Source organism: Copadichromis virginalis, linkage group LG7, assembly GCF_057382275.1.
Source record: "Copadichromis virginalis isolate Kocher_CV1m ecotype Utaka linkage group LG7, C_Virginalis_male_GT1.1, whole genome shotgun sequence".
In the NCBI taxonomy this organism is placed as follows: Eukaryota; Metazoa; Chordata; class Actinopteri; order Cichliformes; family Cichlidae; genus Copadichromis; species Copadichromis virginalis.
Window position 1 is genome coordinate 66884140 of NC_140624.1, and position 13018 is coordinate 66897157.

The following is a 13018-nucleotide window of genomic DNA, read 5'->3' on the forward strand; positions in this document are numbered from 1 at the left end:
CTGAAGAGCAGCTAAAGGCTCCTGGTTGCATGTTTCATAGTGTGGTTGGTTGGCTGCAGGGTAAACCTCAGCATTACAGGCTTCTTCTGAGCTAAGACCTTTGCCACAGCGTGCATTGCTTCATCAGGCATGTGTCCGAGATTATCCTGGTTTGGTTTCTGAGCACTGGCGGGCCGGGTAATCTACTTTCTGCGGCGGGCGGCTCCCTTCTTGCTGCTGTAATGCGAAACGCAAAGAAATTGGACATATTTCAGAACTTTGAGCTGTTCTCACATTGTGCGATGCCGTCGATGCTGATTTGCAAATTTATACTCAAACTCAAACTTCAGAGAACAGCAGTGAACAGCTCAAAGACTCCTTGGTAGAAGTCAAGCACGAGGAGAGTGCAAAAACATGTTTTGCATCATCACATATGAAGCTGAGAGCATTTCACTAGCTGCAAGCATGTTTGTCCAAAATCTCTTGAGGAAACTGGCTGCTTAAAATAAAAATCTCTTCTCAGTTAAAGAAACGGATGGGTGTGTTTTTATCCAACCGTACAGATTTAGATTTTTGTTAAAATTTTGTGCAGCAATCATTCAAAAAAGTAACTGAAAATATTAAAATTATCTTTTTGAGATATGAAAAATATCTTAATTCAGAAAAAAACATGAAAATCCTCATAAATTGTTTAGGGTCTGTTTAGTGTATGTTTTGAGTGGGATTTTGGAAGCAGAAAAAAACAACCCATTCAGCTCGCATGCACAACTCATGCTGTACTTACCTGCATGGGCTTAATTAATCCAAAGGCACTACCTCAAATCCATCCCCTTTATTTTCGATCGTGTATGCACCGTTACAGTCGTGTTTGCTCTAATTAAGACCTGTGAGTCTGTGAGAAGCTCAGGCCTTAGACTGCTCGAAATGTCCAGACAGTTTTTTTTTCTATACTTAATAAAGAGCATATTTCCCAAATATGGTCAACGTAGGCACGCAGCTCAGTCTGTAAACACCAAAGCTCCGCCCACCTGCTGCCAGAAAGAAAGCGAATGCAACTGACATATCGTGAAAGGTTTCATGTGTCATGTTTGATGTCTTAGGGTGAGTACTTAATGTTCAGGGTAGAAGCGTGATGATGCAGCTGCACCCTTCTATTAAACACCTCTGCATTAAGTACTTGTGCTCGTTAGTCTGGCTGACCAACAGAGTCCAAACAACATGACAGCTGAGATGTTTTTGGCCTGTGTCTGGACCGGGATTGGAACTGAACCATCTGTGGCATGTTACTGAGGTGTTCTTGTGTTTACTGTATGATTATTACTGTTTGAGGGATAAAACTAGTAGTCTTCTATCTAAAATTCATCATAAGATGCATGCTTGATTTTCTAAGACCTTTTCATGTCATTTTATAATGTTAATGATAAATTAAATGGTTAGGGTCAAGGCTAGGGTGTTATCACTGAAGGGTCTAAATCAGGGGTAGGCAACTCCAGGCCTCGAGTGCCGGTGTCCTGGAGGTTTTAGATGTGTCCATGATCCACCACAGCTGATTTAAAGGGCTAAATGACTCCTCAGCATTTCTTGAGGTTCTCCAGAGGTCTGGCAATGAACTAATCATTTGATTCAGGTGTGTTAACCCAGGGTGGGATCTAAAACCTGCAGGACACCGGCACTCGAGGCCTGGAGTTGCCTACCCCTGGTCTAAATTGACACGGAAAACAAATAATGCACTGTGATAACTCAGCTGTTATTCCTGCACACACAATAAAAGGCTGCTCTCTTAGACACTAAAATTTCCCTGCAGGGTGTCTAGTGTTTCATAGCTTGATGTACTCTGTCCCTATTAGTTTTCAGCCTTAAACCAACATGAACTGTCTCAGTGTGATGACAGTTATGTCTTTCCGAGGGGAGAGTTATCACATTATCACGTTATCATGTGGAATTAAATTAAGTTATACTTTGGGGGGGATTATTGGGTGCTGGCGAAGTCAGCAATGACAATACTCACTGCTTCTGCAACTCATCAATGCGAATCCTGTACGTGAGAACCTGGAAATGACACAGCAGCAGCTTTAACTTGCAGCAGGATACCTTTACCTCGGAGAACGACTCCTTCAGCTGAACGGGCTGAGTGGGCTGAAAGCTGCGGGCCAAAGCATCATGGGAAACCAAGGCAGCGCCGTGCATAAGAATCTTTTTGTTACCCAGAGTTTCTTCTGTCCTGTGATGTCACCAAATTAAGCACGTCTGCTGTGGTTTCCCACAAAGGAGCACAAACATTTAATTCCCCTTTAGCTCAGCTGTGAAACCTCACCAAACCCTGACTTACCTTTATGCTCGCTCAAACACATAGCTGAGGCTGTGTGATGTAAAACTGAGCATCACAGTCACTCAGCACCACCTTTACAGACACTTCAGATTATTCATCTGCTTGCAAACAGAGAGTTTGAGTCCAAAACTGGCACCGTGTTCATCCAGTTTCTCTTTGTTTCACCAACGTACAAGCAACTGTGGCTTACGACAAATATTGGAGTTTTACTAATTTAAAAGTGCGGTTGCAGTTCTCTGCAATGCATCCATTTAACATTAAATGCATGACATTAGATGTATATTTTACTATAATGCACAAATACTTCTACACGATCTGGAGTTGAACAACCAAACTTGGTATAGAGGCGCTTCTTGGGCCTATAAAGACTCTTGCCAAGCGTCTAAACGACATCTACCACCCCTACCTTTTTCTTTATTTTTCTCAGTAAAATATCTTATTTTTCTTTGCAGTTGTCACCTGCAAAACAGGTCAAACAGTACAGTAGCATAGTCATGTAGTAGTTATAATAATATAAACAGAGAGCTCTTGTGCTAATATAGAGGCTATAAATAGATTTATATATAGATATTATATACAGGTAAGCCCATTTTTTAAAGTATATGCAGGCAGGACCTCTGTCCACATTTAAACTCACTGAATATAAAATCAGTTCCAGTCATTTTAAGACTGGTTCTCTGAGATCCTTGTTTTAAAAAAAACAATCCTGGCAAAAAGTTAAAACCCCCACTCTTATTCATAAGAGGTTCCTGGAATCCCATGAGCACGTGTCACCTTTTGGAAACAAACTCCTCCGTCCTCTTTTGTCTTTCTCGCTTTTTAATCAGGTGGTGTGTTGTTTCCTATGTCAGCCAGCGGGGGCGCTCTGCTCTGACTTTCCCCGTGCTAACATGCAGGGAGCCGGCATGACTGCTGCTCAGCTGCACTACTTACAATTTACTGAGCTCCTCGATTCTCTTACGCAGGGTAGTAACCTGGAGGAAATCAAGAGTATATCGAGGGTTCAAATCCCGAGGTGACCTTGGGATGCCAACCTCATCAACCAAAACCAAACTACAACAAACCTGGCACGTCTGAAGCACCGAGTCATTTGTGCTCTTAACTTTAGACTATTTATGACTATTTATCTATATTATTAAATGGTCAAATTGAATTTAATCAAGATAATTTGAGGTAAAGTAAAAGTCTGTAAATAAACATAATGTTTAACAACAATCAAGTAGATAAAAGTTCAACAAAAGCAAATTTGTGTCCTCTGTAGCTGAATGTTTATTATATACTAATTATTAATTTGCATGTAACCAATGATTAATTATTGTATGTAAAAAATTAATAATTCATTATATACAATAATTGATAATATAATTTGTTGCATAAATGATTACTTACATATATGATTTCTTAAGTCATAAAAAATATTAGGTGTCCCACAAATCTTTGGATTTAGTGAACTATAAAAAAATCAAGAGAATCAAGTAAATAAGAACAAACTAGTAGTGAAAGAAATCCCACCTTCTGGTTTTTATGAAATTGTAATGAAATATTTTCAATGTAAAATGTCCTAAAAACCTTAAATTTTTTAAAAACATAATCATATTTTAGCATTCAGTTCAAAACATGTTTAGATTAATGTCAGGATAAACTCATCAACTAATTATGGGAATAAACCAAAAAAATGTGATAAAATATATGGAAAGATAACTTTTTGTCTCATATAAAAGGGAAAACCCAGAAAATGAAATAACACATTTTAAACTGAAATCAAAGAAAAGCAGGAAAATAGTTTTATGGTATTTAAATAAGTATTAAATAATTCAAATGAAAGAAATGTAAAATATTATGCTTTTCTCATCCCACTGACCTCTCTCAAACCCGTCTTATTGTTCTTGTCTAAATGCATGAAATTGGCTGAGAAGTTCTCAGTCAGAGACGCCATCGTGGGCGCTCACGAGGACGCCGTCTCACCTCGTACTTCTGCCTCTTCAGTCTCTCCGTGTGGTCGAACTTCTCAGACTCCAGCTGGGTCATCCAGTCATGCAGCTCTTTGATCTTTTCCCTGCAGCAAACACAAGAACACAAATAAACCAAGCAGTTCTTCTGACAGGTGGATTTTGCTTCTGGCACATTCAGTTCCTTGTCTTTACTTTGTTGAGGTTTTTCACCATTTTCTAGGACATTTCTAAGACGTTCAAACTATTTTACACAGGCGTAAAAGTCTAAGGTTATAGTTTTAGTTTCACAGCCGAGTCGTACTTCAGCTTATCCTCGTTCAGATGGTCGATGTTCAGCTGCTTGCGCCTGGCGGCCAGGATCTTCTTCTTCTTCTCCCTCTCAGTCTCTTTCTTTCCTCCTCTCTTCTGGTCAGCCTGTTTGGACAGATGCAGGTCAACAGCTGATCCCATAGACACGTGTGTGTCTGTCTGCATGTATACTGACTCTCTGCAGGTGACTGCTGTACTGGGAGCCCATGCTGGACAGAGCTGACTTCTTCTTGGCATCATCATCTGCCTTCTTCTTGGCATCAGTCTCCTCTCTGATCCGCCTCTCCTCCTGATTTGACAAAAAATACCTCAGAGTGAGACCTCTGCATCCACCACCCGCTCTCTGATCGTCCCTGGTAACCACCAATTTGAACAGAGTACTTACAACATCGGGTCCCAGGACTAACATTAGCTGCACTTATTCATCCTGAACCTGGAAAAACTGGCTTTAAATACTTTGCTGCCTACAAATGGAAGTCACAAGAAACTCCAACTACGTTCGCTCTTTTCAAGGGAACATTTTAAAAGGTTATGTTTATATATCTGCACCAAGACATTTTGTCTTTGCTCCATATATTCATATAGCAGTCACATTTTCATAGTTTGAAAATAACACACCTCACGTCTGGCCTGGCGCTCCTTGTCCTTCTCAGCGCGGACCCTCTGCTGCTCGGCCCTCTCGGCACGACGCTTCTCCTGTGGGACAGGAGCAAACGTTGGGTTAGAAAACAAAGATAACTCACACACCACACAGTGAGTGTCCTTGTTTTTGCTTTGTATCTCTACTAAGATAATTGAAAGATTTTTTTAATTACAAAAATGTAAAAATTAAAAATATAGTGTTTTATTGTTCCCATGATATTTTTTAGTGTTTTTATTGTTGATGTTTTGTCTTTTCTCCATTTGATTTGTGTCATTATCAGCTTGTCTGTGAGCCAAATTTTATTTAATAAAATGAATCACATTGAGAAGACATGCAGAGCCAGCAGAGCTCAGCCTTTAGAAGCCATTCCTTGGCCAGAAATGAGAGCCAGTCACCAACTGCAAAAGGCAGGAAGTATTTCCTGTGTGGATGAATTATTGTGGAAGGCTTTTTGCAATTTTCCAGTTCCATGGAAATATGAACAGATAAAACTACCCATTAGCTAAATACTTACAATCCTCTCCTTGAGGGCGATCAGCTCCTCCTCCTCCTTCTTCCTGTGCTCAAAGTGAGCATCGATCAGGGCCTGCAGCTCAATCAGATCCTTGTTCTGACGTTTCTTCTGGATGTCCTGTGGGGCGGATCAACAGAAGCAGTATTCAGCTGTGCAAAGAAACACCCGGAAATGAACAAAATCTCTTCTACACTGCAGGCGGACTTACATCAAAGTCCACTTTCTCACCGTCTGGGATTTTTGGGGCGGTGGGCCTGCAAGAGAGCGTGGGGGTTTTGAGTGTACTGGCACACTAATTGGAACCTTTCTTTGTCTTTTTTGCCCAAATAACTCCGATTTAAATGTCTACAGGAATCATTTCAAGTCAGACTACATAAGAAGGAACTTACTTGAACTTTGGCTTCTCCTCTGCAGGTTAAGAAGTGAAGAGGGGATGAGTGAATTTCACCAGATTAGAAAGAAAACAGATTATTTCAGTAAACCCAAGCATTACTCAGTGTGGCTTTGGATCAAGGTGACAGATTAGACAGTTTAAAAGGATAGGCTATTCACTTTTTAAGTTAGGGTTAGAACAACAGTCAAATAAGAGCAAACATGTATTGCAAACAGTTTAAACAGGTGTGCAGTTAAAGTAAACCTGAATTGTTAACGTTGGTCTTTGGTTTCACACTGATACAGAGAATATGTCTTTTTTTGTTTTTGGCTTGACCCCAAGCAAAACATTTCCCTGTTTCCTTCATTTATCTGAACCCAGATTCTGGCGGCTTCATGCCATGCAGATGACAAGTGGCATAGCAAGAGTGTGGGGTTGCTGTGCAGTGAAGCACGTGTTAGCATTTCATATTCATTCACCCTTCCTTCTCCACTAGTGGTTCCAAATTTTTCACCTTCATATTTGGATGCCAATTAGGGCCAGCGCTCCTGGATTCACACAGACAGGTAAAATTTGGACAGACAGCAGGCGTTCCCTGAGTACAGATGTCAGACCTGGACACTGTAGTCCTTCCCAAAACCAGAATGACAGATTTAAGATTGAAGTTTTTAAATCTACATACCTTCCTCTTCAGTGGGGTCTGCATGCAGCAGGCATCCAAAACAAAAAGCAGAACAGAACAGCATTAGCGGGAAGCCTGGGAGCTGCAAACTGTACAGAGTCTAACTAAGGCACACAGCTGATCTACTCAAGCTTAGCATGTTTAAAAAAAATAAAGAAACTGGTTACCACAATCAACTGATTAAGAAAGCCAGCTGCTTATAAGGGCAAAGTTTTACCTTTACTTCGATAACTAAGATGGTAAAACAGTAGTTCAATTTGTACGGAATCACATTTATGTATAATATTTTTCATGTTAGCTTTAAATTACAAAAGAAAACAAACAAACTGTTTACTAAAGTTATAGAAGGGAATAAGCTGTCAAAAAATCCAAACTTATTCATATTTCTACTGAAGGGGTTGAGATAAATACATCCCTTAAATATTAATTGATCATTTATGATTGGCTGCACCAAGTCCTTGTTTTTATCGAGGTCTCAGCTACACCTTACCCTGCATTCACCCTTTTCACCATAGAGGCTGGACTGAGAAGATATAGGGATATGTACGTAGTTTTAAAACAAATTAGCATGTTTTATTTTTGGCATGTTTTGGCATATTTTTTGCATGTTACATGATTGAGCAGAATACAAGATTAAGAGGAAGATGAAAAATGAGTCTATTTTTTAAAATCTTTTTTTCCTCCTATTAGCACTAAGGGTTGTCTTCCCACAGGGAGCAATCAGATGTAGCCTATCCTGCAGGTATGGTACCAATTTTATCCAATTTTTAAATCCTATCAAAGAGAGTAATTGGTTGCATGTTGTGCAGTAGTAAACACAGGGTTGAAATAAAAAAAAATCTATTTTCTATTTTTCTATTGGTTGTCTTAGATTTTTCAACTCTCAAATGATTTTGTGGTAATATTTTAGCATACAGTGAGCTAGGCTAGTGGAAAAGCCACCTAGCAAGAACTGTAAAATTATTTGTTACTAAAGAAACAGATGCAAATTTAATGGTGTTTAGAAAGATAACTCCAAAAACATGTCCCAGCTTCTCAAAGATAACATTTTTAGAATGGAGAGCTAATGGAAAGTTAAAGTATTAGCACAACTCTATTAGCTATAGCTGAAGGAGTGAGCTTATTAGCATGTTTTCACTTTCTGACCATAGTAGTTCAAACATAGCATTTTCAGCTTCTGCATGAACTCATGAACTCATTCTCTGAATTCATGTGGAGGTAAAAGAAAGGTAGTGTTAGCTTAACATTAGCAGACATGGAGAAGGTATAGACCAATCTCACAGCAAAATGTTCAGTGCTAAGTGTTCAGGATACAAACATATTGTGTGTTTACAATACAGGGTGTATAACTGTGGACATTTTTTGTGGGAAAAGAAGTTGGGAAAAGGCTAAGTCTGTCTAAAATTAACCAAATGCTTTTAGTTTGCAAACATTGAAAGAGCATAGAAAAAAGTGCGGGTGTGAATGGGTGAAGAGGCAAGTTGTGTAAAGTGCTTTGAGTGCTCAGATAGAGCTATATAAGAAGCAGACCATTTACCTTTTACCATAACCAAAGGGTGATTGAACATAAACTAGAAATGACAGTAAAGTCAAATATAAATAAACTCAAGAGGTTGAATGTCATGTCAACTTTCACTGAAAGACTTTAGGGGCTTTTCAACAATCATGTCTTGTGGAGTTACATGTATACGAACATAATTACATGTTTAAAGCCTTTATTGTGACACTCATGGGGACCAGCATTGCTCCTGCTCATTTTGCAGTGAGACTGGGCTGCACATCAGGGTTAGTTATATCGAACTAACTGGCTGTAGCTGCCGGAGCGCATGTGACGCCTGGGAAAGGATCCAATACCCTCTTCCCCCCTTCATGCCACATACCTTCAGGCTCAGGCTCAGGCTCAGGTTCTGGTTCTGGTTCTGGTTCTGGTTCTACCACTGGTTCTGGTTCTGGCTCTGGCTGTGGTTCTGGCTCTGGCTCAGGGGCCACCTCAGGGGCCACCTCTACCTCCACTACTACCTCCTCTTCTACAGCTACACAACATGCAGCGAGTCAAAAGGGGAGAGGAAGGGCAGTGAGAGGGTTAATGGAAGCAGGAGAAATGGAAGAGGGGAGGAGGCGGTCAGTGGATGAAAGGAGGAGATGTGAGATATGAGATATGAGGAGGTTCGTGGTGAGGCAGTTCAAACGAACTGTCACCGGATGATGCTAAAGCAGGTGAGACCGCAAGCAGTTACAGGAAAGAAAAGGTCAGTCACTCATTGATGAAATGTGATCGATTCCTGGAAATACCTGCACTGCAATTGGATGCAGTCAAAGACAAAAGAGAGATTCTAACCTGTCGCCAACCAACTTTGTTTACAACCTGTGTCTTCACTTATCTCAGGTTATGTTAGAGTTAACTAGCATGCCACAAAAACCTGTTCAGGGACGACTAACAAATTAGTATCAGTGACGTGAGACTTATCATCCGGAGTCTGGAGGTTGTGTCTTACCATCGTATTCTTCACGTCCGTCCGAGAAAGAGAGGAGCAGAAGAACATTATCAAAAGATCCCATATGTACCCATTTTTGACAGAATACAAAAGCAAAATGTGGGTACACTGGGGATCCATGCTAAGCATACACAAAACAGTCCTCATGAGCTGATTGGAGCAAAACTTCCAAGTTGTTTTCAAAGTGTGTTCAGCTCAGGAGGACTGCACATTTGCATATTGTCATGCAGAGCTGCAGGACTCTCTGCCAACAGGACTGCGCCGCTTTATGCGATTTATGTTTCTAAAAGTTTATATTTTAATCTCACAAAGCATAAAAGGCACTGTCCTGTTGTCAGTGCTGGTGTGGTCATTTGCTTGAAGGAGAGAGAGCATTATTGCACAACTTGAATCTGGAGGAGTCAAGCCAAACCTGCAATTTGTCCAGTTCAAATAACTCTCTACAGGGGATGGAAAGTCAGTTAGACAAGATTCAGAAGTAATCCTGGGCCTTTAGCATGGAACTCCCGACTGTACCTGGACCTAATTTTAGGAGTGGATCATTTTTTTAGATATATAATCAGGAGTGGTGGTGCTACTTACCCTCGACCCCACTGCAAGACAGAACACAAAGGAATGCTTAGAATTGTTGCAGCTCATCAAAATCAAACATGAAAATTTGTGGTTTACAGTGAAAACGGCTATTTGACTAAATCATCTTAGCTCAGGATCTTCTTTATTAGTGTTGTCCAGCAATTTAAGATTCTAGCTCACAAAAAGGCCTTAAGTCAAACGTTTTTTGGCCAATCTACTGCTAGAAGATTAAAATCTTAGAATTTGTGAATAAAAATGTGGGTTGACTTACACTTCCTCTGTGTCGGACATGATGACAGTGGACTTTGCAACCTGAAATCAGAAGAGAAAACAGAAACTTTAAGTGTGTGTAAGAAGCGACTGCCCAGCCTGCATGTATTTATAACTCAGGATTAAGTTGCAGATGTCTTAAATATGTCTCAGTGGCTCCACCCAGACCATACCTCACCCTGTCTGCCTGCACAGTTTTCTCCAACACCTCCACAAAATAATAATATAGAAATCTTTGAGTAGAATTATTTAGAAATGATTGTCAATAAAATTTATCTTGCATGTTGCATTAAAGGCATTCCTAAGATCTGTCGCTTCCAAATCTTCTTCAGTTTATAATTAGACTGTCGACTGAAATTTGAGCCTCAGGGCTGAATTTGCTTCTCTCATGATAAGTGAGAAGGAAGCCAAACATAGATTTATGCAAATAGTCTTTTTTCCAGCTGCTCAGAGGATAGATGTTGGGCTGCTGTCGGGTGAAAAAAAGAAACCTTAAAGAAACTTAAATCTTTTCCATCACCATGTGTCAAAGAATAAAGGATGCTGCCACTCTACAGTCATCAACAGTATCCTGATCCTGCTGGAAAATCCCGGTTTGGATCTAAGATCTAATCAAAAGCCTGCAATGATAAACACACATGACCTGGATTTATGCATGATTTAATTTCCCAGTGATTAGATTTCGGATTAGTTGCCCATTGGCCTCACTAGCGTGAGACCACCATGAAGGCGTCCGACATCACAGCTATTTCCAAGAGACAGCTGCACAGGTCCCACAGATCCAGTTTCAGTGCACCCACTGTTAAAGATTGGGTTCCTTCTCCTGGACCACAACCCATCATTCCACCTTCATTTCCTTATCAGGCTCTCCTCTCACATGGTTCCTTCAATCATCCTTCTGAGGATCCCTATCACCTGGGGGAACTTTGCTCAAGAATTAAAATAAACCCAGGAAGGCCGCCTTGAAGGTCTAATTCCCAAATGTCATAAATTCCAAGCTCGGTGTAATGACAAAATGACGATTCCTTTACATCCACTCGTGAGCCCCTCGGCTCCTGTTCGAGATGATAAACTGTTTATCCTCAAGCTATGTGAGGTTCAGTTTGAGAACATGCCACGCCCTTTCACAGCTTCACCAAAACGTAAACGTAAATAAGAGAAAACCTGCAATCCAGAAAAGATCTGAGGTCAAATACCAAAAACAACAACGGGATTAGTCGCCGCAGTTCTCGTGGTGTTATATAACTCGTTAGTGTCACCTTCTGTCTCCTGAAGCGGAAAGCTGCTTCAGAGGCTTTAAGCCAACTGTAAATCCCAAAGGCATGAACCCCCACTGGGTCACTGGACTCAAACCAAACAGCAACAGGAACAACAACAAAGTCCAGCTGCTTGTCTGGTGAGAACCTAGAGAACTTTCAAACGTCTGAAACATCAGCTGAGGATTTTAGATAGATTACAAACTTGCTAAAAAGTAATCCAAAGGCTGAGCTTCTTTTGGGTGCTCACAGATACAGAAAGGCACTAAACACAAGTTGTTTACCAAGGTTTCAGGCACTCAGCACCGTCAAACACTGGACTTCATTAACAGGGTTCAAACACAGAAGAGGGAGGCCTTTTTTACTCCGAGATCCACTATTAATTGTTTCCTTCTCACACCTGCCCTCAGCAGCAGCCTCTGCTACTCATGGCAGTGATTTTAGCACATGTGGACTCAACTGTCCTGAGGCTGGGTGATGTTTGGGGGACATTAGGCCTAAACCTGAGCTTCCTCGCTACCATTCACACTCTCATTCACTCCCCTTACTTCCTTACCTCAGAAAAGCTGAAAGAAACGAGCTCCCGCTGGCCAAGACAGGCTGTAAGGTTCTGCAAACTTACCGCGCTGATTATGTCCTTCTGTTATAGTGATACTCGATCCGCTCGGCCTCCCTATTGGCCAAAGAATGAGCTCAGAGGCGAGGCCGTCCACCGTGGCAGAACATGGTCCACGCCTTTGCTGCCCCCACCTCCTTCCTCTGGCACTCAATAAGGAGATGGATGGGTCGAGTGCTAAGGAGGGAGGCTCAAGTTTGGAGAAGGGGACAGCCAAAATGACCCCAGGATGCTATTCTGGGGCTGCTGCATTAGGCAAGCAAATTTCATCTGAGAGCGAGAGATGTTGGACGTCAGGGAAGCGAGGCAGGTGGTGTTTCTGATCCTCCCACAGAAGTCTGGGACACATAAACATAATGTACAGCATACTTGTGCGAGCATGAGAAGCTGAGAGATTTGTCAGTTCAAGCTGTAAATCCAACATGTTGAACCACCTCTTGTTTTGAGGCTTTGATTCGCTGGTTTAAAAGAATCAATCTGACGGACAAATATAGTCCTGCTAAACAGTGGCTCTGATTCAGATCGTTTTTCTGACTGCAGTAGCCCAGAATGCAAAAGCAAATACTAGATGGAAATGTTTTGCCATCACTAGTGCATGGAAGTATAGTTAAATTTAATGATATAAATATTTAAATTACTACTTAATTAAATGCGACTTATGTGCTGAACTTGTGTGTCTCGCTTAGTTATGTAATTTATTCTGGGTCAGGGCTTCTGTGTTTCTGTGGGACCTTTGAGTTAAGCGACATTAAATTATAGATGAGTGAGAGCTGCATTCTTATATCCTCCAGAAATCATCTCCAGTCTGAACTGTGATGACTGTCTTTCCATTCAGCTGTGAAGTCTAAATAAGCTGCTGCAGGAACCCTTCAGTAAAGTCTCCACTAGTATATGGTCACACAGATACTGACAGAGCCTGCAATTTCCTCCAGGGGGTGCTACAGTAACAAAATTAAGGACACAGAGAGAAGTCTTGGTTACCTGTGTATGTGGGAGGTTCAAACCATCAGTATCACGAAAACACAAA

At 41.0% G+C, this 13018-nt stretch overlaps 1 protein-coding gene across 3 annotated transcripts; it reads right to left on the minus strand.

The window, feature by feature from the left end:
- Nucleotides 1-96: 96 nt before the first annotated feature.
- On the minus strand, nucleotides 97-9355 carry tnnt3a (troponin T type 3a (skeletal, fast)). Of its 3 annotated transcripts, XM_085464866.1 has the most exons (12): nucleotides 9277-9355; nucleotides 8662-8814; nucleotides 6782-6799; nucleotides 6116-6134; nucleotides 5935-5980; nucleotides 5727-5843; nucleotides 5188-5265; nucleotides 4745-4858; nucleotides 4562-4674; nucleotides 4274-4364; nucleotides 3242-3282; nucleotides 97-216 (listed from the first exon to the last, which is right to left on the minus strand). In XM_085464866.1, the coding sequence occupies exons 1-12, from the start codon at nucleotides 9338-9340 to the stop codon at nucleotides 183-185; spliced, it is 888 nt and encodes a 295-aa protein (XP_085320992.1). In that variant the 5' UTR covers nucleotides 9341-9355; the 3' UTR covers nucleotides 97-182. The 3 variants fall into 3 exon arrangements, with proteins under 3 accessions (XP_085320992.1, XP_085320993.1, XP_085320994.1); XM_085464867.1 differs by lacking the exon at nucleotides 6782-6799; XM_085464868.1 differs by lacking the exons at nucleotides 6782-6799; nucleotides 8662-8814.
- Nucleotides 9356-13018: the final 3663 nt, after the last annotated feature.

Excerpts from the sequence above, each read along its gene's own strand:
- tnnt3a (XM_085464866.1), bottom strand. The coding sequence starts at position 9,340 with ATGGGATCTTTTGATAATGTTCTTCTGCTCCTCTCTTTCTCGGACGGA. Across the intron at positions 5,844-5,934 it reads GTGAGAAAGTGGACTTTGAT|GACATCCAGAAGAAACGTCA; the intron begins GTAAGTCCGCCT and ends TCCGCCCCACAG. Across the intron at positions 217-3,241 it reads ATCGAGGAGCTCAGTAAATT|CAGCAAGAAGGGAGCCGCCC; the intron begins GTAAGTAGTGCA and ends TTCGCATTACAG.